We start from the raw sequence: 27363 nt of genomic DNA on the forward strand, positions 1-27363 counted from the left end.
ACCACAAAGATTGTCAGCCACTTTCTCCTTTTATTTGAGATTGGGGAGGCCTTTTGCTCTTATTTCTGGTGCCAGGTGGCAGGTCCCTAAACTTTGTGCTTTTTAGGTTGTACGCCTGAGGAGTGATGTACCCAGAGTTCCAGAGAAGGCTTGGAAAATAGTTAAGGTGAGTTGGGTTGCTGGTTATGATGGTGGACCAGCAATCTTTATGCTTGTCTCACTACAGCCTCAGATTCTAATTAGTAAAACAGGCATATGCATACAATGATTAAGTGTAGGCATGCATTGTCTTCATTCCCTTTTTATGCACTATTTAATTCTACAATGTTCATATTTTATAGCCAAAGGTTTAGTAGTCCACTAATAAGCAGTATTGGCTGCAAAGCCTATATTTAATGTGGTTGCATAGTACAAAAGCACCCTAGATTTCTTGATGCTAACATTGCTGAGTAACCAATTATAATCAGTTATTAATACTTAAGAAAGTTTTATTTGGCTACATCGAATAGCATCTGTTATTGAACAGGGTCTAGAGCACATGTATCCCTTGTGTCAGAATGTGTTTCTGGCTGACACCTTTAGGAGGTACGGGGGATTAAACAAAATATTTTACTTCCCAGTTCCCCACCTCTACTATCACCCTCTCACCAACTTCATCCAGCATCAGCTTCTTTGCTCTAAAATTTAATCATGTCATCTTATAAACTTGCTATTGCAAAGAATTATAAATATTCCTTTAACTGTCTGAAATGCTCTTTCAAACCATGGTCTCAAAATCCTCTACTAAAATTAAGCCTTCTTCCCAAGCATCTGGTGCCATAGCCATAGTTAGCTTCTTTTTGAATGGGCTTGGGGAGATAATATATTTACCCAGGGCTTTACCATGGCTTTATCCATAGAAGACTAGTTTAACAGAAGCTTGGCCCCAGACATGGAGTGAGTTGGCAGCCGGCAGGAGCAAAGCTGTGTCAGGACAAATGTACACTCTCCATTTTCTCTGGTTGGCTTTCAGCTGGTTGCACCACAGGAGTCTTTCTGTGGACTGCATATCCTGTGACCAGTAACTGGTGCACTCAACCCAGGTCCCTCTTGGCTAGGGACGGCCTGTCGGGAGGCATTAGGTTCATGCTGGTGGAGATCCTTAGTCAGTGGCTCCCTGAAGGAAAGTAAGGCAAACCGCCAGCTTCTGTTGAACAGGTGGTAGTTAGACCCTAGATCTGCTTGGGGGTGGGAGGAAAAGAATCTCTCCAAAATTACCAGCCTTGCTGGTTTTCACATTATACCTGTACTCTTTCTAATAAATTATTGTTTAGAAACTGACTCAGAAATATCTCTGACAGCATCTGGAGCTTTCCGACTTTTCCACCTTCCTTAGCAGTCTGGATTTGGGCCCAAGTTAGAAATGGAAACCCCACTGGGGTGCAAGCAAAAGAGGAAGCATGTTCTTAGCCATGCATCAGTGGAGGCCCCTACTGGGAGAGGGGATTATCACAAGGCAGCAGGCAGCCCTGCACCCCAGCCTGCTGAGTTCATGCTTTGTGCCACAGGATGTGGAGCGAAGGAAATGTGAGGCCAAAGTGGTCACTCCAAGTTTTCTTATACAATAGCTTATTCAAGCAGACTGGGAATGCCTCTTAAGAGATTTGTTAGGTACATGTGCCCTTAGCAAGATGGCCACCACAGATGGTGGGTTCAGATATTCTAATTGAAATAAATGTTTAACATTCAGATGTATTTTATACTTCCATAACCAGTTTTTCTTTATCAGATGCCGTTCCTTATTCAACTGAATGAGGCAAGCAGGATTATTCACCTTTTACCACTTGATTTCCAACATAAATTATGGTTTTAAAATTAAATTCTGGCAAAAGATTTTTCTGTCTAATTTCAGGCTTGTATTTAGTGATGTTATTTGAAACGATATGGAAAAATTAGTCACCCAGGATTAATATGGATCTATTCAGTGTCACTAAGTTTGTGTATTTAATATACAGCAATGATGTTTGTACCATTAATTCTCTTGTTATGGTGATAAGTTAATTGTGATTATCATATTTTATCCTGCTTCAAATGTTAATGAAAGAGCCAAGTACCTTTAGTTCCAAATGGTTTAGATCCAAGTCATTAAATGCTCTATTCTTTCTTACACCTCTCCTCCTCCCTCCTCTACTAATGCTTTTCACATTGATGAGGTCTTTCTTATAGAAAGCACTGAATTGACCTCAAAGGCACTTGAAGCCTAAAATAAAAATATGAAAATTGATTTCTTATTCATAGTAAGTGATTTCATACTGTGTTCCTAAATTCTCTTCCTAAGGAACATTAATGCTTTCATTATGTTGGATCCTTTCCAGTGACAGATTTTGTTTTACCAATTTACAACCAGTTAAAAACCTTCATTAATAAGTCATTCCAATAGATTGAAACAGTACTTGAAAATTCACAGTAATATTTGGGGGATCTTTTGTGGTATCACTTTTGTATTACCTGATATGTTTTTGAGAATAAATTGGTTCGGAGAAGGTTTGTCATCCAATGGCAAAATACTTTGTTGTTGACTTCTACTGCACTAATTTTCTGCATTGAGCCTGCTTAAACAATGTACTAAAGCTCTTTGAGAAGTTATAGCATCTTAAACATTTACAGAAGGCCTAAGGGTATTAAGTTACTATAATTTTCTGAAGATTCATTATCCAAAATCTTAATTCATTATAAAAACTCTTTTGAAAACCTATAGAACCAGTGTTTTCTCTTATTTTCTTATTTGCACAGAATGAGAGAATTCGTTGTTCTTTTTAATTTGTTTCATGTGGTGCTTTTGAGTACATTTCATAGAGGGCTGTTATTGAATTTCTGTGACTGTCATTATATATCCATACAATCTTTAGGAACTAATATTCTGGGTTTCCCACTTCTGTAATCTACTTCAAATTTAAAGATTGACATAATTGGTTTCCTCAGAGTTATAACCAGAATGTTAGAGACAGTGCTCCAGATACCCAAGACTAAGGATTAGGATTGGAAAAAGAAATTTTAAAAATTATTATGGCACATGCTTTTTTTATTCTTTAGTAAATTTACAACTCAAAATTATGTTGCTATTTGTAGTTTATGCTCTCATCTGTTTTTCTTACCTAGTTCCCTTCTTAAAACCATATGTAAGATCTTTTAAGCTACTTGCAAATTCTACAGGCAATATTTGTCATTTGACGAGTTGAGAATTTGGAGAATGTATTGGCTCATTGAAGCATTATGTACTATCCAAATGCTCTTTTCTTAAATTTATAAGAACCTTTGCAGTAAAATAAATATGGCTAAGAAAACAAATATATTAAAACAGTTTTCTAAGAGCATGCCTTCTCAGATCTGTAATAATGATAATTCCTTACATTTCTAATCACTTTGCATATTTCAGGAGCAAGAGAGATGGGTAACTGGTTAAAATGGGTAATTTTTCTAGCTTCTAAGACAATAGCCATTGAGAAGTAGAAAGAATTTGATTTTGTATCATGAAATTTTGAGGCAGTTCCTCTATGCCTTTAACAAATGCAATTTCTGAGTGTTACTAGAAGGTGTTAATTTAAAGTATTTGTAAAGATTTAAGAGTTATGGATACAGATTATAAGATTTTGTTTATTTGTTTTAACCGTCTTTATGCTGTGTGAAAATCTTCAAAGCACCTTCTGATTTTTCTGTTATTTTTCATGTGAAGAGCCTTCTCTTCAAAAGGTGTTACCTGACCACTTTAGCACCTACTATGCAGAAGGGTCAATGAAAGGTTGTACAGGGAAACAGCATTTGTTGAGTAACTACTAAATGTCAAGCTCTGAGTTTGGGATCATCATTTAATCTAATCAAATGCCCATAAAGTAGGTTTTTTTGTGTTTTTTTTTTTTTTTTTGAGATGGAGTCTTGCTCTGTCACCCAGGCTGGAGTGCAATGGCGCAATCTTGGCTCACTGCAACCTCCGCCTTCTAGGTTCAAACAATTCTCCTGTCTCAGCCTCCCAAGTAGCTGGGATTACAGGTACACGCCACCATGCTCGGCTAATTTTTTGTATTTTAGTTTGGGGTTTCACCGTGTTGCCCAGGCTGGTCTCGAACTCCTGAGCTCAGGCAGTCCTCTCACCTCAGCCTCCCAAAGTGCTGGGATTATAAGCATGAGCCACCGCGCCCAGCCTAAAGTAGGTATTATTATTATTACTGTTTTATGGGTAAGAAACCAAGATTCAGAGACCTTAAGAAACACCTAGTTAGTGGCAGATATAGAATTCAAATGCAGGTATCTTTGGGACCAAAGTCTGTGCTTTTTCTACTTCGCTAAGTTTATCACGACAGCGTTCTAAGACAATATACCACTGGAGATGTAAAGAGAAATAGACATTTCCCCTGCATTCCAGGAGTGCATGCTGAAAATAGTGGAGGAAACATATTCACGTGGAAATTAATACTACAAAAATATCATATTCTATTATATGTTTTGAGAAGTGCCCGTAACAGGCTGGCAAGGTTTCAAATTAAGACTCTTCTTACTGAATTTACAGGGAGAGCTTCTTCCAGAAATATTATTTAAGCATTAAAACCACACCTTTTAAAATGACAACATTTTACCAATGTTCATCCCAGATGAGTAGGATTTGGGGTATTTTACAGGGGGAAGAATACATGCCTTCTATGGGTTGTTTTCCTTTTGTTAAAGAATCATATATGAAATGGGATTGACCAAAATGTACATTTTAACCATATATTCTTTTTATTCATTAAAGAAAACGTTATTGAGTAGTAGGCATATGAGATTTTAAAAAAACAGAGCATCATTTCTGCCCTCAGGGAGCTTACAGTCTGTTATGCAGCCATATTATGAAATGCAGAAGGAAAGAAGGGAGGAGGGCTCAGACAGGCAAAAACTTGGTTACAGAATGTGCATCTCTGACTATATAAAACTCATAACCAAAGGCATAACCATATATTCAGTGTCATTGTATTGGCCATCCTTCTCTGAAGGATGACCACACAGATAGGTTTAGTCTCTTATTTCTTAGATTTTGACTCATTTTTCATTGTGATGAGATTATCTTAATAGATTCTGAAATAAGAGACAAGGAATCTGTGGACTGAAAGTGAGTTTTTTTTTTTTCCTTGTCTTGCGTTCCTGTGTAACTCCTATATACTTCCTTAAATTAGATACTGCAATACCGTTTCTTCTTGGTGTCATAAAAATTATTTCGGGTGAAATAATAAAAGTTGTAGAAAGTGTTAAAAACTCTAAATACTGTGTTAGAAGATTTTTCTGTAGAAGACTTTCATTGACCTGTGCTTGATGATAAACAATTTTGTAGGTATTTCCTAACTGAACAAATTACTTCTCACTCCCAAATTATCCATGTTTAAAAGGGATAATTAAATTTCAAATGTTTGGAGACATTTTCATGTTTTCTGCATGTTATCTGAATGATAAGGTACCTTGAAAAATGAGAAACAGTCTTTTAAAAGAAACGCTGTAATCATACATTGATTTTAAATGACCCTGTCACACGTGAAAACAAATCAGATTGTTGCTCTTAATGAGCTTTTCAATTTACTATTCAGTAGATCAGATAAGTGGATTTAAGAGGTAATGATCCTGTTTAGTACTCAAGCTTGACTGTCAGATCCTAGTAGTGGAGAGAAATCCCCAAGGACAAAAGCGTTGACACAGTTCTAGATGGGATAATGGGAATCAAAGCTAATGGATGATAAAAGGAATGGTGCAAGTTACAAGGATAATTGTGGATTAAAGCACTGCCATGTGTCAGTGTTGACTGTTTTTCTAGTATATTATTGGGTCAGATCTGATGCTTTGAGAAACTGTTTTGACAGCAGAACACAACAGACCTGCCTGCCTAGCTTCCTCCTCTTTTGAATGCCAGGGACACGATAGGTAAACTTCCTTGTAGGACCCATTGAATTAGAAAGTTAAAATGTTTGAAATGTCTGAAATCACATTTTAAAATGAATAATAAAATGATTAAAACAAAAATTATGTTATGTCTGAGTTTTCCATAAAAAAGGCATTTATAATGTCTTGAAAATGTAAAATTTGATTTTACAAAAGTCCACTGTAGTTATGTTATCGAAAACAAGAAAATTAACCAGTAAAGATGTAAATACAATAAGAAGGAAGTAAGTAATTTGAGATAATTCCATGGCCACATCCTTTCCAAAACCAGGATGTCATGGAATTTATTATTAATTTCATTTATCTATATAAATGATCCTGTATACCATCAAAGAATTTGTGCTTTGAGTTGTAGTAAAGCTAGTTTAAACATACTCATTCATATTTTCATCTTCGTTAAACAAACGTGCCTTTTAAATTCCAGTCAGAGTTAAGGGCACACAGTCTCTGGCCCTGGAACTGAGCAAGTGGGCAAAGCAGGGCACACAGTAGGGTGTCTGATCCCTACTGTTAGTTGATTTTATAAAACTGGGCTAATTTTAAGGATTGCTTTTGACAAGGATGCCACTAAAATAAAATTAAAGACAATTGCTGTAATCAGGTACTAAATATTCAAGCTGTTCTCTCTAGCTACTTTTCTTTTTCTGTTGTAATTTACGATTCTATGTATTTTGTCTGTAGAATCCAATATATGCTTAATGGGAAAAGTCATTTTTCTTTCTTTGTGTAATATTCACATTAAAATATAGTTCTAGTAGATCCAGACCGTGTCTTTTGCCGCTGCACATTAAAAACACGTAGTATTCACTTCACAAATATTGCCTTAGGTGCAATAGTAGGGACACAAAGAATAAGGCATAGTGTCACCCCTCAAGAAGCACTCAGTGTAATGAGGGAGATTGACATCCAAACAGTTACAGTGTGAAAAGCGCCATGATAGAGGAATGGACTGGATGTTGTGGGAACATAAAGGAGAGTTCAACTCACTGTGCCTAGGAAGCCTTCAGAGGAGATGATTTTTGAATGAGTATAAGGGGAAAAAGAGGAAGAAGACTGATTGAGGCAAAATGACCAGCACATGAACACATAAAAATCTGAAAATTGCATGAGATGCTTCAGTGATCCATCAGCATTTTATTGTGGCTTGAGGTTGAGGGAAATGTGGAAGATGAGGTAGGTTGAGGCCAAGTTGTGAAATGCTTTGTGTGCCATTAATCATGTCAATACTAGGTTTTCCAAGGGACCCAATTTGTATACTTCTATATACGAGAGAGGTTTGGCATCATGGTGAGCTTAGGGAAACTTTCCGTTCTACATATCATTCTTCATTTGAGCCCTCTTTGTGCTTAAAAGTTTGTGATTATTGAGGATTGTTGGTAACTAACTTCTCTGGATTCTCTATCCTTAGCTCCCTCTTTCCCCCAAACATCTTACAAGCAACAGTGGTCACTTTAATCTTGTTAGAGATGAAGGCCTACTCTCATGGGCAAAGTCACAGATATATAATCATTGAAATGCTTTTCTGTAGGGCTCAGAAGTTAGTAGGTAAGGCAGCAGGAATTTGAATCTCAGTCTTCCTTTCTCTCTCTCTTGTCTCTCTCTCTCTCTGTCTTCCCCAGCTTCTCCTCTCCACCATTCAGCCCCTCCTGCCTTCTGTCACCCTCTACACCTAACCCTTCCTCCTCTCCCTCTTTTTCTCTCCCTCTGATTCACTCCATCAGCCTGAGGAGAAGCCTTCCAGACACAGGACTCAGGTTGAAAGCCTGGAACACAACCTGCTGGTTCAAATGGTGTTTAAAATCCAGAAAAGAAATTTCTACAATGGCAGCTTTCCTCCCCTCTATGACCCTATAGCTCTGGGTGATTTGTGTTGCCCCTGTGATACGTTCATGACCTATGGTGGTGTATCAAGCTCGTGTTCAGATATAAAAGACAAAAGACAGAGGGAATAGAAGCTATGTTGCTGTACATAAGAAATAGGCAGATTAGGAGAAAGTAAGAGAACACAATCACAGAGGATCAAATCACAGAAGAGAAATCCCATACAGCTGGTGTCTGGCAGGGATAACCTGGAATCACACCAGAGCATCAGGGAGTATGGAGGTGTCAACCCACCTCTCAGCTTTGCCAGGCTAGTAAGGAGTATAAGTGGCATTTTCCCACTTGAAGTGGGATATGTGTTTATAAGCCTAATGTGGCTTGGACTGAGACTGAAATGTTGCACCCCAAACTCTGCAACCAACACTCCCTAATTGGAAGCTTAGTGGATTCCCAGGCCCTGATGTTTTCAACAGAGAATCCCTGAGCTTGGGATTTCAGTGTCAACATGAAAAGTAAGACGTACCTGTATATTTGGGGAAGCTTAATAGGTAATATTTGAGGAGAATTTCTATAAGTTCTTTAACTTCCTTTGATTTTTTTAAATCCTTATTTTTATAACTGCCTTAAATAATCCTGAAATGGTTAATATTTTGCTGAAATCTAGAATAGGTGGAAAATTTTTAAGTGTTGGAACCTTTTGTTGAAGTACTCTACTTTCCAGCCCTTTGCATACCTACTCCCGTCTTCCAGAAAGGGGTGGTCTACCACTTTGAGAAAAAAAAATGTGTGTGGTGTGGTGGGAGTAAAAGGGATATATGAGTGTGTTTGTGTGTAAGCGTTTATATTTTTCAAAATAGGAGCAATCTGGAGGAAAAAGTTAGCAATTTTTAAAATTATAAGATTCTTTTTAAAAAATTCATTTGCTCTCCCACCCACTCCCTACTTCAGTGTGGATACCACAGTGCATTAAATCTTATGTTTGTTCAATTTGAATAGTCTTTTGAAAATATATGTTAATAGTAAAACTTTTAACAATGAAATGTTTTAATGCAGGTATATGCTCGTATGTCAGAAGTCTTAGGAATAACAGATGACAACCACGTTCTAGAAACATTCATGACAAAAATGTGAGTTCTTGTTTTGGTCTTTAATTTTTCTTTTGTTGTTGTTTTAAATGTAATAGATCTTTTTATTGTATTTAAATCTTTTTATATATTAATTTTTTAAATAAAAGACTTAAAATTATGCTTTAATTGTTAGAATGTTAGCATTGTTCTTAACTGAAACTTAATTTCACATATTGAAAACTCACCATCCAAAGGACATTGTAATTTGTCAAGTTTCCATACAACTGTAGTGTGCAGCATCAGATGATGATTTTAAAAGATTTACAGACCTTGACTCTTCAGATCAATTGGGCAGCATTTTTTTTTTAATTTAAAAAGAAAAGCACGCGATTTGAAAGACCACTTGAAGAGATTATTGCAAATTGAAATCATTGAGAGAGGTCTGATAGGGCATTCATTAGTTCTAAGAGAAACCTATGGCTAGCAGAGACATATTCATGGAAACTGTCCTTATATTGGACTTATAACATTAGCAGAATAAACCAGTTTCTAGTCATAGACATAACTTTGTACACATAGCCAAACTTGTATGCCTCCACCTGGCACCCCGCTTTATCTGTGTAACAGACAAACAACACTGTCTTGATTGCAGACAGCAAAGTTAGATAAACAGTCATGATCATAAGAAGTGAGTTTTGGAGCCACAGATTCATGGTTCATTATTTGGCAGTAACAGTGAGCCTTATTTGGCTTGCTTTGTAACTCCTGCTTTTCCTCCCTAATATGTTTTGGGTACAAACTTGTTTTCCAGTGAAACACTTAGACAACTTTTAATTTACAAAACTAAATATGTAGAATTATACACTATTTGGAGAGCAATATTCATTGCAGATTGCATATAATTTTGAATATGCTATTGAAAGAATAGAAAATGTTTTTAAGCCTGCTTTTCACTTTCGAAATATTTGTGATTTAGGTCATCAAACTTACATAAATTTATGTGTATTCTCTGGTTCTCCTTAGACAAGCAAATATCTTACTTATAATTAAAGACTTTTTTTCACATTTAGTGTTACAAACCTTAAATACTGGGGAAGATGTGAGCCTGTAATTTCAAGGACTCTTCAGTTTCTAAATGACCTTTCTGTTGGATATCCTTTTCACTGTATATCTGACATTATATGTAAAAAACCTAGCAGATGCATTTAATTAACCAGGTATTTTCCTTGTTTATAATTTCTGCAATTTTTAAAAAAAATAAGACCTTTCATTTAGCCTTATCTGTAAATGCATGTTTTTGAAAGGTTTTAGTTAGCTGTATACTATGAAGCATTTAGTCAGAATCACTGTTGAATTTATATGGACATATAGATTCCTAAGTAGTTATAGTTACATTTATACTCACCCAGGCTAATAAATGGTTATATAAGAAAGTATGCAACCACATGTATTTTAGTTCATGCTTTTTTGTAATTGTCAGAAATTCGTGTCCTAAAAGAAAGTATGTAACTTAATTTTAAGGAGGTCAAAATGTTCTAAAAATATTACCTTATAAAAACTGCATTCCTGCGAGTAAATATATCTCTAATATTCTTCAGTTGAAAAGAACATCATTTTCATTAGTTGAAAGGCACAATGGAGTAATACAAAGAAAATGATAAGTTTTTTGACCATTTCTTTGATTATTGCCCCCACCAAATCAACATCTAATCTAATCTAAAATAAGATTTCCCATTATACATTAAATGTTTAGATTTCTCTGTCTAGCAGATTTTTAAAATTCTAAAACCAAGAATCTTCTTACTAAATTATAGTTGACAGTATTGTCATATTTCTAACAACTAGAGAGAATCATGTAGATTGTCTTTTCTACATTAGCTATCAAATATATAGGACTTGTGAAAGATAAGTGTTGGATTAGTTGATCACTAAGATTAGCTGATCTTTTAATATGAGGACAAATTCTGAAAATGGTGGTGTTGGATGGAAACCTTTAATGTAGGTTCATTCCAGGAATATGTTTATGTTAGTTAAGTTTAAAATTGTATTCCTTGGTAAACCATAAAAGATTTCCAAAGTATTAGACACCCACTTTTGTGCTGGAATTTAATATGCAACTTTTTATTGGAAAATAATCGTCCTTGTCTGGCAAAATCCACCATGCAATATTTCTGTTAGTAGGTATAATGCAATAAAGACAGGGAGGGCTATTTATCACTACAAATTTTGAGGATTTCAGGATTCTTTTTATTATTTTAATATATTTCTTTGATATTAAATCAGAAAAATGATAAATTACACCTGTCTAGGCTGTTTTTCCTTTTTACTGGAAAGTGATGTACAACCCAATTCCAATGGTCATTTGGCTTTTTAAGATATGTGTTTTTTCTTATTAAAAAAAAACTCAACCCATATTTTTTTCTAATAATAATGCTGAAATACTCTTTATTTCTAACATATGAAGTGGTTTATAAGTACTTCCTAGTATTGCAAACTCTGGCCTTTTCACAATGAATTACTTTGAGAGCATATTATCTGCAAAGAAGCCTCAGTTATTTTATAGCATATATCTATTGTTTAGATTTACCCTATTTTTTTAGGTTGAAATTGATATTTAGTATAAAATTAATTTGATTTGTATTCTTTTAGTGTAATTTGCATAATGCCTAATTTATTTGTATCTGCTATTTAAGATCTTTTTTCTATCCTATTAAACCTATTATATATTCTTTAATTCACATATTATAGCCTTCTATTTTACATGCTGTTTATTGCTTTTGAGTACTTCTCGAAGTGAATTAAAAAATCATATTTTCAGAAAACTTACTAGATAAAAGTTTAAAAGCTATAATATTTTAAACCAGGGGATAGGAATGATTTCAACATGGGTACATTGATTTATATTTTTTAGCAATTATTTCAGGTTTGCATATTTAGAAATATATATTAGTTCAATTTGATTTCAGTGCTCAGTTATTTGAATTATAAATCATTATGTCCCTTCTAGCTGATCAGTCATGAAATATCTTTGAATTCATTTACATAATGGAATATGTGAGTGGTGTATCTGTTTTAGTGCAGTTACTGGTTACCTAATGCATGTTTTGTTTTTCCAATTGATTTCTTTATTATAATGTGTTTTTCAGTCTTGATTTTAAAGCAATACATTATTTCTGTATTAGGAATAAGATGACATTCTTCAGCAATAGAAACACTTATGCAAGATCAAAATCATCACCTATAGGCCCTTGTTATTGGAAATCTGTTTATATATTAATATTCAAAATATTTTTATTTAAAATATTAGAAGTAAATGAAAAGCATGTTATCTCACTATGAGGTTTTTTAATGTTCTTTATTTATAGTACATGTCTTCAGATACTTTGTTTTATTTTTTCTATTTTATCTGCTTCAGATGAGCCTTACTCAGTGTTTATGGTGCTCAAGGCCAGTCTCTGAACTTTGGTGGTCTTTTATCTGACCACTTGTTAGAAATTGAAATCACACAAGACCCCCATTTTTAGGAAGTATTAAAAAGCCTTTGGTTGCCTTAAAGCAGTAGTCTCAGACTTTAGTGAGCATCGGAATGTGAGTGCTTTTTAAAACACAAATTGTTAGGCCCCTCTCCCCAGTTTCTCTTTCAGGAGGTGTTAGGCCTAGGCCTGAGAATTGCAGTTTTCACAAGCCTCAGGTGAAGTTGGTGGCTCCAGGACCATACTTTGAGAACTTCTGTCTTTAGGTAGTTAGAAAATAGAGCTGCATTGTACGTCCTGAGCAGAAAAGTCTGGTACTTCCCTCACAGACACTTTTTCGTAGGACTTCATAAGACTCACTAAACTTACATTTTTAGAGATAGTCTAGTTCCTAAATAATGATGTGGGGACATAAGTCCCCAGATTGTAACTGGATGGCTGTTGCATTTTACCCCAGAATTGCTGTTTGCCAGATTTGAAACTTTTCAAATTGGTAAGATTATTGTTATTTTAAAATCCAGTGACCTTTTTGACAAAGTTTATGTTTTCCCGTCAGATTCATTACATGGGTATTTATAATAAATTTAGCAAATACATTTGAGTAACTGTTTAACATACTCTTTATATTTTCAAGACCAAATTCCAAGAATTTCTGATTAAATAGCTTTTTTGAACAGGCACAGAGCTGAAATGGCTCTGTACAGAGCCAGCCCGCTGTGTTCAAGTTCAGTACTTGGAGATCTTTCCCTTCTTTGAAATGTTTCCTGGTCAGAAATTTTAGTTTCTGTCTAAATGGGAAAAGGGTGAGATTGTTCAAATGATTGAAACAAGGAAGCTCCTGGGAAAACTGGAGAGAGAATAAGGGTCATACAGAGCAATCAAGTAAACTTACTTATTTTAAATGCTGAAAACGGAGAACAGTATCACATTTTATCCAAAATTCTGTTTGTTCGTTAATCATTACTTCAAGTTTTTATTCTTTTGAAAGATAATTGATCAGTATTTCTACTGCAATTTATTGTTTACTCAAATTTGTAGCAGTTAACATGCTCCACTTGGGTTTCAGAAAGGAAATTTCATTCTCTATCAGGCCCTCTGTTGGTGGTTGGCCTTTATTACATAATCATCAAACATGAGAAAACTAAAAATATCTAGAGAGTGTGTGTGTGTGTGTGTGTGTGTGTGTGTGTGTGTGTATTTTGAGGTCCTTTTTTTTTTAATGTACTTTAAGTTCTGGGATACATGTGCAGAACGTGGAGATTTGTTACATAGGTACACGCGTGCCATGGTGGTTTGCTGCACCCATCAACCCGTCATCTACATTAGGTATTTCTCCTAATGCTATCCCTCCCCTAGCCCCCCACCCCCCGACAGGCCCTGGTGTGTGATGTTCCCCTCCCTGTGTCCATGTGTTGTCATTGTTCCACTCCCACTTATGAGTAAGAAGATGTGCTGTTTGGTTTTCTGTCCTGTGTTAGTTTGCTGAGAATGATGTTTTCCTGCTTCATCCATGTCCCTGCAAAGAACATGAACTCATCCTTTTTTATGGCTGCATAGTATTCCATGGTGTATATGTGCCACATTTTCTTTATCCAGTCTATCATTGATGGGCATTTAGGTTGGTTCCAAGTCTTCACCATTGTGAATAGTGCTGCAGTAAACATACGTGTGCATGTGTCTTTACAGTAGAATGATTTATCATCCTTTGGGTATATACCCAGTAATGGGATTGCTGGGTCAAATGGTATTTCTGGTTCTAGATCCTTGAGGAATTGCCACAGTGGTTGAACTAATTTATGCTCCCACCAACAGTGTAAAAGCGTTCCTATTTCTCCACGTCCTCTCCAGCATCTGTTGTTCCCTAACTTTTTAATGATCACCGATCATCAGAGTGAACAGGCAGCCTACAGAATGGGAGAAAAAATTTTTTAATCTCTCCATCTGACAAGGCTAATATCCAGAATCTACAAGGAACTTAAACAAATTTACAAGAAAAAAACAAACAACCTCATCAAAAAGTGGGCGAAGGATATGAACAGACACTTCTCAAAAGAAGACATTTATCTAGCCAACAAACATATGAAAAAAAGCTCATCATCACTGGTCATTAGAGAAATGCAAATCAAAACCACAATGAGATACCAATATCTAGCTTTTTAAAATCAGACTCTATAAGAGAGTTCCACATTAGTTTTTGAGTTTATCCAAACTCTTTTTTTTTTTTACCTTATTGATACTGTTAACCGCAACAGTTCTCAAGATTAATGACTTCTCCATGTTATTGCAAGGCTAGCTACATAATTTGCAGGGCCCATCTCAAAAAGAAGAATGTGGAGTCACTTGTTCAAAAAATGTTAAGAATGTCAAGACCTCAACAGCAAAGCATTAAACCATGAAGAGGCTCTTCTAGGCACAGGGTCCCCTATGCAAGTATACAGCCCACATGCCTATGGAGCTGGCTCTGGTTTGGTTTGATATAAAGAAATAATTCCATCTGGCCTCAGACTGACTCTCTAAGATTATCCCCTTAAGTTCCTGTACACCTGAATTTGGTGAATATAAGTCCCATCCATATGCATCATAAATCTATTTATCTACTAGTTTATTTCAGTCATTTTCGTTTCTACAAGCCAAAGAATCTATTTTCTATCAAAGCCACTTGATGACCATGAAAATTTTATTTTTCACCGCTACCTTTCCCAGCTCCATTTGTCTTTCTTTTGCTTGCTTGTTTTAAGTACGTTAGAACTTCATCCTAATCTAGAGTTAACGTTTAATGAGACTAAAATAATGATTTTTAAATTTAATTCCATACTCATCTTGAATCTTATTGGCCTCTTTCAATTCAGCAAATATTTATTAAGCATTTGCTAAGTACATGGCAAAAGGACAAATAAAACACAGACCCTGCCCTCATGGATTTTAAATTCTAACAGAATTGACACTGATTCCAAACTTCCTTTTCTGTATTTCTCCAAAGAGCTTAAAGTCAGTTGTTTTATTAATGTAGTTTCTATTTCTTCTGTTTAAATTTAACTCAGATAAATTACATACGAATTTTCTGAAAATCTACACATTAAAAATAATGTGGGTATGTGACATTGTAATATGGCTGATTTGAGGGAGCCCCTTTTATTCGAGGTCATTTAGACATAAGCTTATAGATAAACCGTGAAGTATGCGGCTTTTAAACTTACCAAGTAATGTGCAAACCAGACGTCCTCACATCTGTTTCTGACCTTCCCACCATTTGGGTGTGAATCCTGAACGTGGTAGGTGTCAGGAAAGAGTAGAGGATGAGAGATGAAGCAAAGGGCGAGAATGAAACAAGGGTGAAGGATGAAAGTAAAATTGTTTATGTCTGTTACAGGAACTATTTAGCAATAAACAATAATATTTCTGCTTTTGTGAAACAGTATTAAAATGCATTGCTTTATTTTACTGAATACCACCATCTCCAGATGGTTTGTGAGAATGTTAAATAAAACTAGTTTCAGCTTACATCCCTCAGGCATACTTCTATTAGCATTTTTTATCAGAGGAAATGTTGATTTATTTCATTGTTTTCTGTCTTTATCAGCCACAGAAAAGTCATCCCATAATTTATCTCCTCTGTTTGTTTGAATACTAGAATCAGGTGTAGAATCCTCCCTATTCCTCTTCTGTAGCCCCCTTATTTAGATCTTCACCAAGTTCTTTAGATTTTTGTTTCACAAAATTACGTACCTTGAGTATTGTTTTGATCTGATCATTTCTCTTCCCAAAAGCCCACAATCTCTTCCACTTGCTTCTTAGGTCAAGCAAAAATATTGACTTAAATTTGAGCCCTTTGACAGTACTTGACTTATTGAGTTCCCATAGCTAACTTCCTGATCCTCCATTAGACCACAATTTGTGCTTTATACTTGGGCCAAGGAAATTTATTTTACCTACCCCTTGATACCCTTCATTATCTTTCACTGAATCACCACATTTGCCACTCTCCCTCATTTGACACATTGTAACTCAACTAGGTTTATTCAGTTTCTCAGTCTTGGCTAAAGACTTAGTAAAGCCGTCATGAAATAGCTTAATCCTTAGTCCTTTAATACTGAATATTCTCTTCATTTTCTTTCAACTTGTGGTTTATTTTTCTTAATGTTTGTGAACACCTTTTTTTCAATCTATATATCTGGGTATGAATGTAATATAGTTTAGTATTTGCTGGTCCTGTCTCCTATTAGATTGTAAATTATTAGAGATTAAGACTTTTTTCCGCTTCCTTTATAGTTTCAAAACTTCATACAGTGGGCATTTAGAACTTACTGTTGCCCCTTCTGTTGAGTGATTATGCCTTAACTCCTGTTCCTTGTAAATGATTATTAGTATCCCTTAAGATGCTTCATCTTTGTTATACCTATTTGGGTTTTTTTATGTGTGTTTTTTTTTTATTATACTTTAAGTTCTGGGATACATGTACAGAATGTGGAGGTTTGTTACATAGGTATACACATGCCATGGTGGTTTGCTGCACCCATCAACCCATTGTCTACATTAGGTATTTCTCCTGATGCTATCCCTCCCCTAGCCCCCCACCCCCCGATAGGCCCTGGTGTGTGATGTTCCCCTCCCTGTGTCCATGTGTTGTCATTGTTCACCTCCCACTTATGAGTGAGAACATGTGGTGTTTGGTTTTCTGTTCCTGTGTTAGTTTGCAGAGAATGATGGTTTCCAGCTTCATCCATGTCCCTGCAAAGAACATGAACTCATCCTTTTTTATGGCTGCATAGTATTCCATAGTGTATGTGCCACATTTTCTTTATCCAGTCTATCATTGATGGGCATTTGGGTTGGTTCCAAGTCTTTGCTATTGTGAATAGTGCTGCAGTAAACATACGTGTGCATGTGTCTTTATAGTAGAATGATTTATCATCCTTTGGGTTTATACCCAGTAATGGGATTGCTGGGTCAAATGGTATTTCTGGTTCTAGATCCTTGAGGAATTGCCACACTGTCTTCCACAGTGATTGAACTAATTTACACTCCCGCCAACAGTGTAAAGGCATTCCTATTTCTCCACAGCCTTGCCAGCATCTGTTGTTTCCTGACTTTTTAATGATCACCATTCTAACTGGCATGAGATGGTATCTCATTGTGGTTTTGATTTGCATTTCTCTAATGACCAGTAATGATATAAGCTTTTTTTCATATGGTTGTTGGCCACATAAATGTCTTCTTTTGAGAAGTGTCTGTTCCTATCGTTTGCCCACTTTTTGATGGGGTTGTTTGTTTTTTTCTTGTAAATTTGTTTAAGTTCCTTGTAGATTCTGGATATTAGCCCTTCATCAGATGGATAGATTGCAAACATTTTTCTCTCATTCTGTAGGTTGCCTGTTCACTCTGATGATAGTTTCTTTGGCTGTGCAGAAGCTCTTTTGTTTAATTAGATCCTATTTGTCAGTTTTGGCTTTTGTTGCCATTACTTTTGATGTTTTAGTCATGAAGTCTTTGCCCATGCCTATGTCCTGAATGGTATTGCCTAGGTTTTCTTCTAGGGTTTTTGTGGTTTTAGGTCTTATGTTTAAGTCTTTAGTCCATCTTGTGAATAAATATTGATGTTATTACCCAACTTATTATCAGAAATGGCCAGGTATCATATGAGGATAACTAATTAGTATAGTTTTTGGCCTATATAGTCTCCCTTAGTACTTTTATAATGGGTAGTTCTTCCTTCTATTCTTTTCTTTATATTTGCTTAAAAGGAATTGTGTCTGTGTGTATGTGTGTGTCTAGTAGAGTTCATGAGCAAAATTCTACTTTTGAGATAACTAAACTTACATTTCAGTTACTATACGTTGCGCATATAACCAAAGTACAGCAATTTCTGACGTGTAATATTGTCATCTGTGAACTTTCTTCTTTCATGAGGATCTAACTCTGTAAAAAGTGTCTATGAACATGTATGACTTTTAAATATTTGCCCAGATTCAGTATGATTACCCACTCTCTTGTACTTAGTGAATATCATGTATCTAGTACACTAATATAATTCTAAATGAAATTTTTTCACATCTTTACACTTTTGTAAATAGGATGTATCTTATAATTGATGGTATTTTTAAGTACTTTTTCTTAGTAGTACATATCATAGTGGTTGTTTTGTTTTACAATCAGTGGTGTTTTAGATTTGATAAAATGTGGTAAATACTCAGAAAAGGCCTGATACTGTGAATTGAAGTCATACTTGGTGTTACTGTGTCGTGCAGCTACTGAATTGTGTAGTACTCCTGTAACCTAAGAAAGCAGTTCATTCTCAATTTAGTATCCTCCTTTTCAAAGGATATAGATTTTCAGCTATCTATGAGATTCTTTTCTTGTTTTTCTTCATGTGTCATCATAGCTATCAATAAGACCATCTTCACCCTCTTCGATGTTTTCATAACCACATGGCTAGAGACAGGGATTTTCTGAGAATTTAGTTTAATGGGTTACTGCCAGCCAGACTATAGAGTTTGCTCAATCCTGGATGTGATGCTGGCTTATTAATGAATTGGTCCCTCCTAAAATAAAATGTTTCCCTGTCCCTTCTGGGACCTGATTCCGATTTCAATTGTATTTCAAGAAGCAAATGATCTCTGGAGGAGAACTAGCCTCTTTAAAATCAAATGGATCTGATATAGCCTAGTGAAAACACCCTATGCTTTAGAGTCAGACAGATCTGGATTTGAATTGTGACTCTTCTGTTGACATGTTCCATGTGTGACGTTTCCTATATTAATGTTACTCTCAAGACTTCTAGTACTGTTGCTACTGTTACTGTTACCACCATTATCAGATTTACTGCCAAGAGGTGTTTTGAATAGACCTCTGAAATCTAACCTAGTGTTGCCATAATTTATCTAATGCTCCACCCAGCCAAAATGGCACAACTCAGAAGAACCCTAGTCTCTTAGAGAAGAATAAGATCAGAGTGTAAAGATCATAAAGATGATGGGTTCATTTGCCTTTTTTAACATTACAGACCCACTTAAGAGCCATAACTAGCTTTGAATTGGATTTCTATAAGAGAACATAAATATTCAGATGAACTCTCATTTTTTTCTTTATTGAAAAATATAAAAATTCATTCTTAATCATTTTTTTCTTTAGAATGTAATTAAAAGGCAGTGAGGCTGGCCTTGGTACAAAGTGCACAGATGCCGTTCTGCAGAAAATGTGTCTTTGACAGATGAGATTCTTCCTGTGAATGTTCTGTTTATTGCTTTCATAAATATTCTATTGTCAAAACATGACTTGCTGTTTATTAACAGCACTGACAGGAAGATTCCTATTAATGGCAGCATTCTTATTACCCATAGACCCTGTCACTTTTAACTTTGCAATTTTAAGAGAATTCTATTTGGTAATTACTTAAGATATTTCTTTTATTGATCCCACCCCAGTTTAACTGAGTGAAGTTTGAGTGGCAGGTCTTCAGCCCAGTGACTGACACTAGGAATAATCACCAAATCTGCATCTTTGGAGGCAAGGAAAAACTTGCTACCTGACAGCCTTGATCTTGTTGCCCTGCAGCCTGCCAGAAAAACCCAGTGCATTGTGGCCAGGCACGGTGGATCACTTGAGGTCAGGAGTTCAAGACCAGCATGACCAACATAGTGAAACCCCATCCCTACTAAAAATACAAAAAATTAGCCGGGCGTGGTGGCTCATGATTGTAGTCCTGGCTACTCGGGAGGCTGAGGCAGGAGAATCACTTGAACCTGGGCGGGAAGAGGTTGCAGTGAGCTGAGACCACACCACTGCACTCCAGCCTGGGCGACAGAGCGAAGAGTCTGTCTCAAAAAAAGAAAAAGAAAAACACAGTGCACTGAGCACCTGCTGAGAGCAGTGCAATAGGGAAAATGCATGGATGTAGTCCCTGCCCTTAGAAAGTTTACTGTCTAATACAGATACATGCTAAAATGTAGATGTATATTTTAAATAAGCAGGTATATGGCTAAGCCAAACATACATCCTTCATATGCAACTGCAGTGGTTGCTTTGGAATCAGAGGAACTTGAGTATAAATCATACTAATTGTTTATCTTTTGAAAAAGTATTTAATTTTTTTTAGTTTATTTCCTTACCTGAAAAATATAAGTGATGCTACCTATCTCATGGAATTGTGAAAATTAGCCTTGCAAGTTGCACACGTTCTGTGAATTCTCTGCATCTTTCTTTTTCCGTGATTGATAATTGGCAAAGACATTTGCATTATCTGATCCTCAAAACAATCCTGTAAGGTAGCTTGGTCATAAGTTTCATCCTCATTTCTTGGAGAGGGAAACTAAGGCTGAGACAGGCTGAGTTTATTACTTGGATTCATTGACTGGTATAGTCAAGCCTAGGTCTCCTGACTCATATTCCAATGTGTTTTCCACTCTTTGATACCCATGCCTGAGTGACTAACATTTAGAATTATGCTTTTCAGTGCCCCTGTGCAGAGGCAATAGACTGAGTCATATATTTGGAGATAATGTGAAGGAAAAAGAAAGCCAGTATTTTCCTTGTAACATCAATGGAGCCATATAAGATTATTACAGCCTTCAAGAAAGGCATGAGTAGGTATTAGGGAATGGCCGAGAGATGCTCTAGCTGTGGTAGAAAACACATGACTATGGTAGAGTAAGAGAAGAGGGTATTTGCATACTGAGTAGATGTGTTTAGAATCCACATCATACCTGAAATTATTTAGTCCTTGTATTCATGTTCCCGATTTCTTAACTTTATGCTCCTTCTAAGTTGAACTGTTCAGATGATAATGTGGTACAGCAGAAAGAACATGGCCTTTGGAACCAAACTACAGTTCAAATCTCAGCACTGTCAATCCATGGCTGTATAATCTTGGGCAAGCAACTTAATTTCTCTTAGCTCCTGTTTCATTATTTATGGACTAAAAATAATAAATAATACTTAACAGTGTAATTGTGAAGATTAGGTGAATTAACATATGGAAATGCCTTTTACATACTAGGCACTTGAGAAATATTAGTTCCTTTAAGCTGTCCTTCTATACTTGATGACATGCAGTCTGCTATATCCTCCTAATTATATTCTGATCTTAGGTTTCTACTAAGAGAGCTCACTATTTCTTAGAATTGAATAATATTTTCTCTTTTTTGATAGCCTATTATGGGTCTTTTATAATTATTTCATTATGAAATAACATTAAGTAAGTAGAAGTTCGTAAGTTACACCCAAAATATAAAAAGGGGTCAGTTTTAATTTTCCACTGTCAAGACTTTAATAGTAAAGGAGTTCTTGTCTTAATTATAAAATTCATTCTTTCTTTCCATAACTAGAATATGTATAAGATAGAAAAAGTAATTGCATTGGTTAATAATAGATTATCGTTCTTAACAGAAGGAAAGACGTTTCTATAGGAATGCTCTTTAGAAATTATATTTTTTATAAGTAGAAATTGATGCCACTACAGTTCACTGTTACTTTGTGATTTATTACGTACTGATATGACAAATATATTTCCTTAGATTCCTTAACTTCTATTACCTATATCCTTTTAAAAAAACTTGTGAAGATAGATGCTGTGAAATTCATGCTAAAAAACCACACGGTAAGTCTTATTTCTTTAATTAATGAATAACATTTTACAAATAGTTGAGGTAAAGCGTTAGTAACTTGGATTACTCTTTTGCTTTCATTAGAGTGAACACTTCCCTTTTCTTGGCATCAGTGACAGTAACAGTCTCAGCGACTTCAGGTGTCGAACAACCTTCTACACAGCGCTCACTCGCCTTCTGATGGTAGATCTAGGTAAGGTTAAGAATTTAAACTCAATTAATAAGGGATCAGCAATATACTTGTGTGAGTAAAGAAGTGGAGTACTAGTGGGTACAACATTTAACTTATTAGAGTTAGCGTCTTCTGACAGTTTTCTACAACCTTCCAGGATTTGAGTGTTCACTTGTTAGCATTAGAGCCAAAAGACAAATCTTTGTACTTAAGATGGCATTTTTCACTTCACATAACACTTGCACTGATTTTTTACCTCACAGCTTACTTTCTGCCTATCCTTTGACACATTAATTTTACTGCTATGAATCTAGGAATAATCTTAAACAGAGAAAAACTTTACATACAAAGATTTTCGTCACAGTGATGGCTAAACTAGAGAAAAAGTAGAAATGATGTAACTGTCCAACAGTAGGGAATTGTAAAATTATGGCACGCCTACTTACTTGTAGAATGATTGGCACTCAATAAAAATGAAGATTTAAAGACAAGGCAATACATGAAATTTTATATTATAACATTAAGTGAAAAGGCAAAGTGTTACACTGGTGCAAATGGTGTGATCATGTATGTTGGGGATGGGACAATACTTCAGAAAAGGCTTAAATGGAATTCTTCAAAAATGGTTAGTACAGCCATTGTGAAAAACAGTGTAGAGGATCCTCAGAAAATTCAAAATAAAATAACTGTACAATCCAGCAATCCTACTACTGGGTGTATAGGTATCCAAAGGAAATGAAATGAGTATATTAAATAGTTGTATTCCCATATGTTTATTGCATTGTTATTCACAATAGCCAGGATATATGGAATCAACCTAAGTGTCCATCCACAGATGAATGGATAAAGAAAATGTGGTATATATACACAGTGGTATACTATTCAGCCATAAAAAAGAAAAAATGTCTGCCATTTGCCACAGTGTGGATGAACCTGGAGGGTACTATGTTAAGTGAAATAAGCCAGGCACAGAGGACAAATACTATATGATATCAGTCATATGTGAAATCTAAAAAAGTTGATCTCATAGAACTAGAGAGTAGAATGGTGGTTACTAAGAGCTGAGGACTTTGAGGTAATGCTAGTCAAAAAATACAAAGTTTCAGGTAGATAGAATAAGAGATCTGTTGTACATAGATGGTGACTATAGTTAATAACAATATATTGTATTCTTGAAAAATGCTAAAAGAATGGATGTTAAGGGTTCTTACCACAAAAATGGTAACTATAGAGGTAATGCATTTTAGTTAGATTTAGTTACTCTACATCATACATATGTACTTCAAATATATTGCAGGTTTAGTTCCAGACCATCATGATAAAGTGATACAATAAAGCAAGTCACACCATTTTTGTTTTCTAGTGTATATAAAAGTTAAACTTACTGTACTGTAGTCTATTAAGTGTGTAATATCATGATGTAGATACAATGTACATATCTTAATTTAAAATACTTTATTGCAGCCAGGTGCGGTGGCTCACACCTGTAATCCCAGCACTTTGGGAGGCCGAGGTGGGTGGATCACCTGAGGTCAGGAGTTCGAGACTAGCCTGACCAACATGGTGAAACCCTGTCTCTACGAAAAATACAAAATTAGCCAGGCATGGTGGCAAATACCTTATAATCCCAGCTACTTGGGAGGCTGAGGCAGGAGAATTACTTGAACCCAGGAGGCAGAGGTTGCAGTGAGCCGAGATCGTGCCACTGCACTCCAGCCTGGGCAACAAGAACAGAACTCCATCTCAAGAAACAATAAAAATAAATAAAATATTTTGTTGCTAAAAAATTCTAGCAAACATCTGAGCTTTCAGTGTGTTGTAATCTTTTTCCTGGTGGAAGGTCTGGCCTCGATATTGATGGCTGCTGACTGATCAAAGTAGTTGCCAAAGGTTGAGGTGGCTGTGGCAATTTCTTAAAATAAGACAACAATGAAATTTGCTGCATCAGTTGACTTCCTTTCACAAAAGATTTTTCTGTAGCATACAATGCTGTTTGTTAGCATTTAACCCACAGGAAAACTTCTTTAAAAACTAGAGTCAGTCCTCTCAAACTCTGCTGCCACTTTATCAACTAAGGTTATGTCATATTCTAAATCTTTTGTTATTTCAACAATGTTCACAGCATCTTTACCACAAGTAGATTCCATCTGAAGACACCACTTTTGGTCATCCAGAAGAAGCAACTCCTCATCCATTCAAGTTTTTTCATGAGACTGGAGCAATTCAGTCACATCTTCAGGCTCCGCTTCTAATTATAGGTCTCTTACTATTTAAATCACATCTGCAGTTACTTCCTCCCCTGAAGTCTTGAACCCCTCAGAGTTGTCCGTGAGAGTTGGAATCAACTTCTTCCAAATTCCTGTTAATGTTGATATTATGACCTCCCCACTGAATAACAAATGTTCTTAGTGGTATCCAGAATGGTGAGTCCTTTCCAGAAGGTTTTCAATTTACTTTTCTCAGGTTCATCAGAGGAATCACTATCTGTGGCAGCTTATAGCCTTACAAAATCTTTTTTTCTGAGCAGTAGGCTTCAACAGTGGGCTTAAAATTTTCAGTAAACCATGCTGTAAACAGATGTGCTGTCATCCAGGCTTTGTTGCTCTATTTCTAGAGCACAGGCAAAGTAGATTTTAGCATAATTCTTAAGGACCCTAGGATTTTCAAAATGGCAAATGGGCACTGGCATCAACTTTAAGTCACCATCAGCATTAGCCCCTAATGAGAGAGTCAGCCTGGTCTTTGAAGCTTTGAAGCCAGACATTGACCTCTCCTCTGTAGCTATGAAAGTCCTAGATGGCATCTTCTTCCAATGAAAGGCTGTTTCATCTACATTGAAAATCTGTTTAGTGCAGCCACTTTCATCAATGGTCTTAGCTAGATCTTCAGTATAACTCACTGCAGCTTCTCCATGAGCACTTGGCTGCTTCACCTTGCACTCTTAGGTTATGGAGGCATCATCTTTCCTTAAACCTCATGAACCAACCTCTGCTAGCTTCCAACTTTTCTTCTGCAACTTCCTCACCTCTCAGCTTTCATAGAATAGAGTTAGGGCCTTGCTTCACATTAGGCTTTGGCTCAGGAAATGTTATGACTGGTATGATTTTCTATACAGACCAGTGAAACTTTCTTTATATCAGCAATAGGGTTGTTTCACTTTCTCATTGTGTGTTTTTGCTGGCATTTTAATTTAATTGCTTTAATTTTCTTCAATAATTTTTTCTTTGCATTCATCACCTGGCTAACCGGTGCAGGAGACCCAGCGTTTGACCTATTAAAGCTTTTGACATGTCTTTCTCACTAAGCTTAATCATTTCCAGTTTTTGATTCAAAGTGAGAGATGTGCAACTCTTCCTTTCACGTGAATACTTGGAGGCCATCACAGGGTTATTAATTGGCCTAATATCAATGTTGTTGTGTCTCAGAAAATAGAGAGGCCTGAGAAGATGGAGAGATACAAAGGAATGGCTGGTTTGTGGAGCAGTCAGCATACATAATATTTATCAATTAAGTTGGCTGTCCTGTAAGGGCACAATTTGTGGTGCCTCACAACAGTTACAATAGTAACATCAAAGGGCACAGATGACCATAACAGATATAATAATAATGAAAAAAGTTTGAAATATTAGGAAAATTATCAAAATGTGGCCCAGAAACACGAAGTAGGTTCATGATGTTGGCAGAATGATGCCAGTAGAATTGTTCGACTCAGGTTTGCCACAAATCTTTAATTTGTTAAAAAAAAAAAAGTGTGGTATCTGTGAAGCACAATAAAACAAGGTATGCCTGTCTGTATACTTCAAAACATGTTGTATACAATAAATAACATAAAATTTTATCTGTAAATTTAAAAAATAATTAAAAATGCTAAATGTTGACTTTGGGTTGTAGCATGTAGGTAATTTTTTCTATTTCCGATCATTTGAATTTTTTTAGTGTATTTTATAATGGTAAAAATTAACTTATTTTTAAAATTTGTTACTAAAAAGCTAAAGTTAGTGAGAAGTATTTACAGATAGGCAGTACCTTAGGATGGGCACTTAAGCTTCTTTGTAGTGACCATGTTACTCTAGACTCCCATTTCTCCTATTTGAATACTGCAGGTTAGACCAGTTATACATGGGAGGGTTCAGTCAGTGACGATATCATCCTTAGACAATATAATACCAATAATACTTTTTTCTTTGTTTCTCTTGCAGTCTATTACTACATCAACTTAAATATGAATTTTTAAAAACGTGTTCATACAAACAGAAGAAAAACATTTTATTTTGCCCATAAAAGGCATTGAATTTTGAAATGGAAAGGGGACTACACCCCTCTATGTTTCATGCTTTTTTTCATGCTTTTCCACAGACTAAATCACCAGAAAGACAAACTGCCAAAAGTTGAGAGAAATGCAACTAGAATGATTAAAGAGCTTAGTGAGATTGATTTCTAAGGAAAGATTAAAAGAACCATGTATGTATAACTTGGCTAAGTGACAACTAGGGCTGGAGGCAAACAGAACTATCTATAAATATTTGAAGAGTGTAAACCAGGCATGCAAAACCCAATCATCTGCTACCTTAGGCAAGTGGGAGATATAACTGAGTGACAGCTTTTCGTACTGCATCCTGGCCTGTTTTACCTCTTGGCTGCTGTGTTGGAGAGAAGAGGCGCAGCCCCAGACTGTGTCATTGCCCTTGACAATCATTTAGAAAGCACAGTGTGCTAAACTCTGAGGGCAAGACAAAGATGAATCAGGCATACTGGGTCCTGGCCTCAAGGAGCTTGTCTTCTTGCTTTCCCAGTTGTCCAGGCATTAAAGAGACCTTGAAACATTTGTCTGGACTTAATTTATTTCCCAGGCCTTAAAAATGCTCTTTTAATAACGCTGTCACACAGAGTGAAAGAAGTGGGGAGACCAAAAAGAGAAGTATCTGGAGGAGAGTTTTTAAAACTAGGTCCGTGTCACTCACATTTTCAGAACCTGGAAATGGAATGGGTTAACATTTCCTTTTTGATATGATCATCACAGATAGGGAACCCACTATGTATCTGTGGTAGTCAAACAACAGGATAGTGGTATCGGAGCCTGCACACAGCCCCAACTGTGTATTCACAGTACTACTGTACTTATTACTGCATTGATAATTGATATTCATGATGATGCCCAGAAAGACATTGCACACTTTTTGGAAAGCAAATTTGCTCTTATTTAGTATTGCTTAATGTAAACTATGAGGTATGAGAAACTGAAATAAACACATACAATTTGAATAACTGGATTTTGTTAGTTTTCCCAGGATTCT

General features: G+C 35.8%; 1 protein-coding gene across 10 annotated transcripts in view; it reads left to right on the forward strand.

Annotated features, from left to right (window-relative positions):
• Positions 1–27363, forward strand: part of RANBP17 (RAN binding protein 17) — a 432110-nt gene that overhangs the window by 291051 nt on the left and 113696 nt on the right. For 5 of the 10 annotated variants that reach the window (XM_063665353.1, XM_054488234.2, XM_063665348.1 and 2 more), the window contains 5 exons: positions 107–166; positions 8812–8885; positions 9896–9976; positions 21827–21890; positions 21982–22090. In XM_063665353.1, coding sequence (XP_063521423.1) covers positions 107–166; positions 8812–8885; positions 9896–9976; positions 21827–21890; positions 21982–22090 — 388 coding nt within the window. The remainder of the gene's footprint in view (positions 1–106; positions 167–8811; positions 8886–9895; positions 9977–21826; positions 21891–21981; positions 22091–27363) is intronic. The other 5 variants (XM_054488237.2, XM_054488236.2, XM_063665349.1 and 2 more) reach the window with 1 other exon arrangement.

Source organism: Pongo pygmaeus, chromosome 4, assembly GCF_028885625.2.
Source record: "Pongo pygmaeus isolate AG05252 chromosome 4, NHGRI_mPonPyg2-v2.0_pri, whole genome shotgun sequence".
Classification (NCBI taxonomy): domain Eukaryota; kingdom Metazoa; phylum Chordata; class Mammalia; order Primates; family Hominidae; genus Pongo; species Pongo pygmaeus.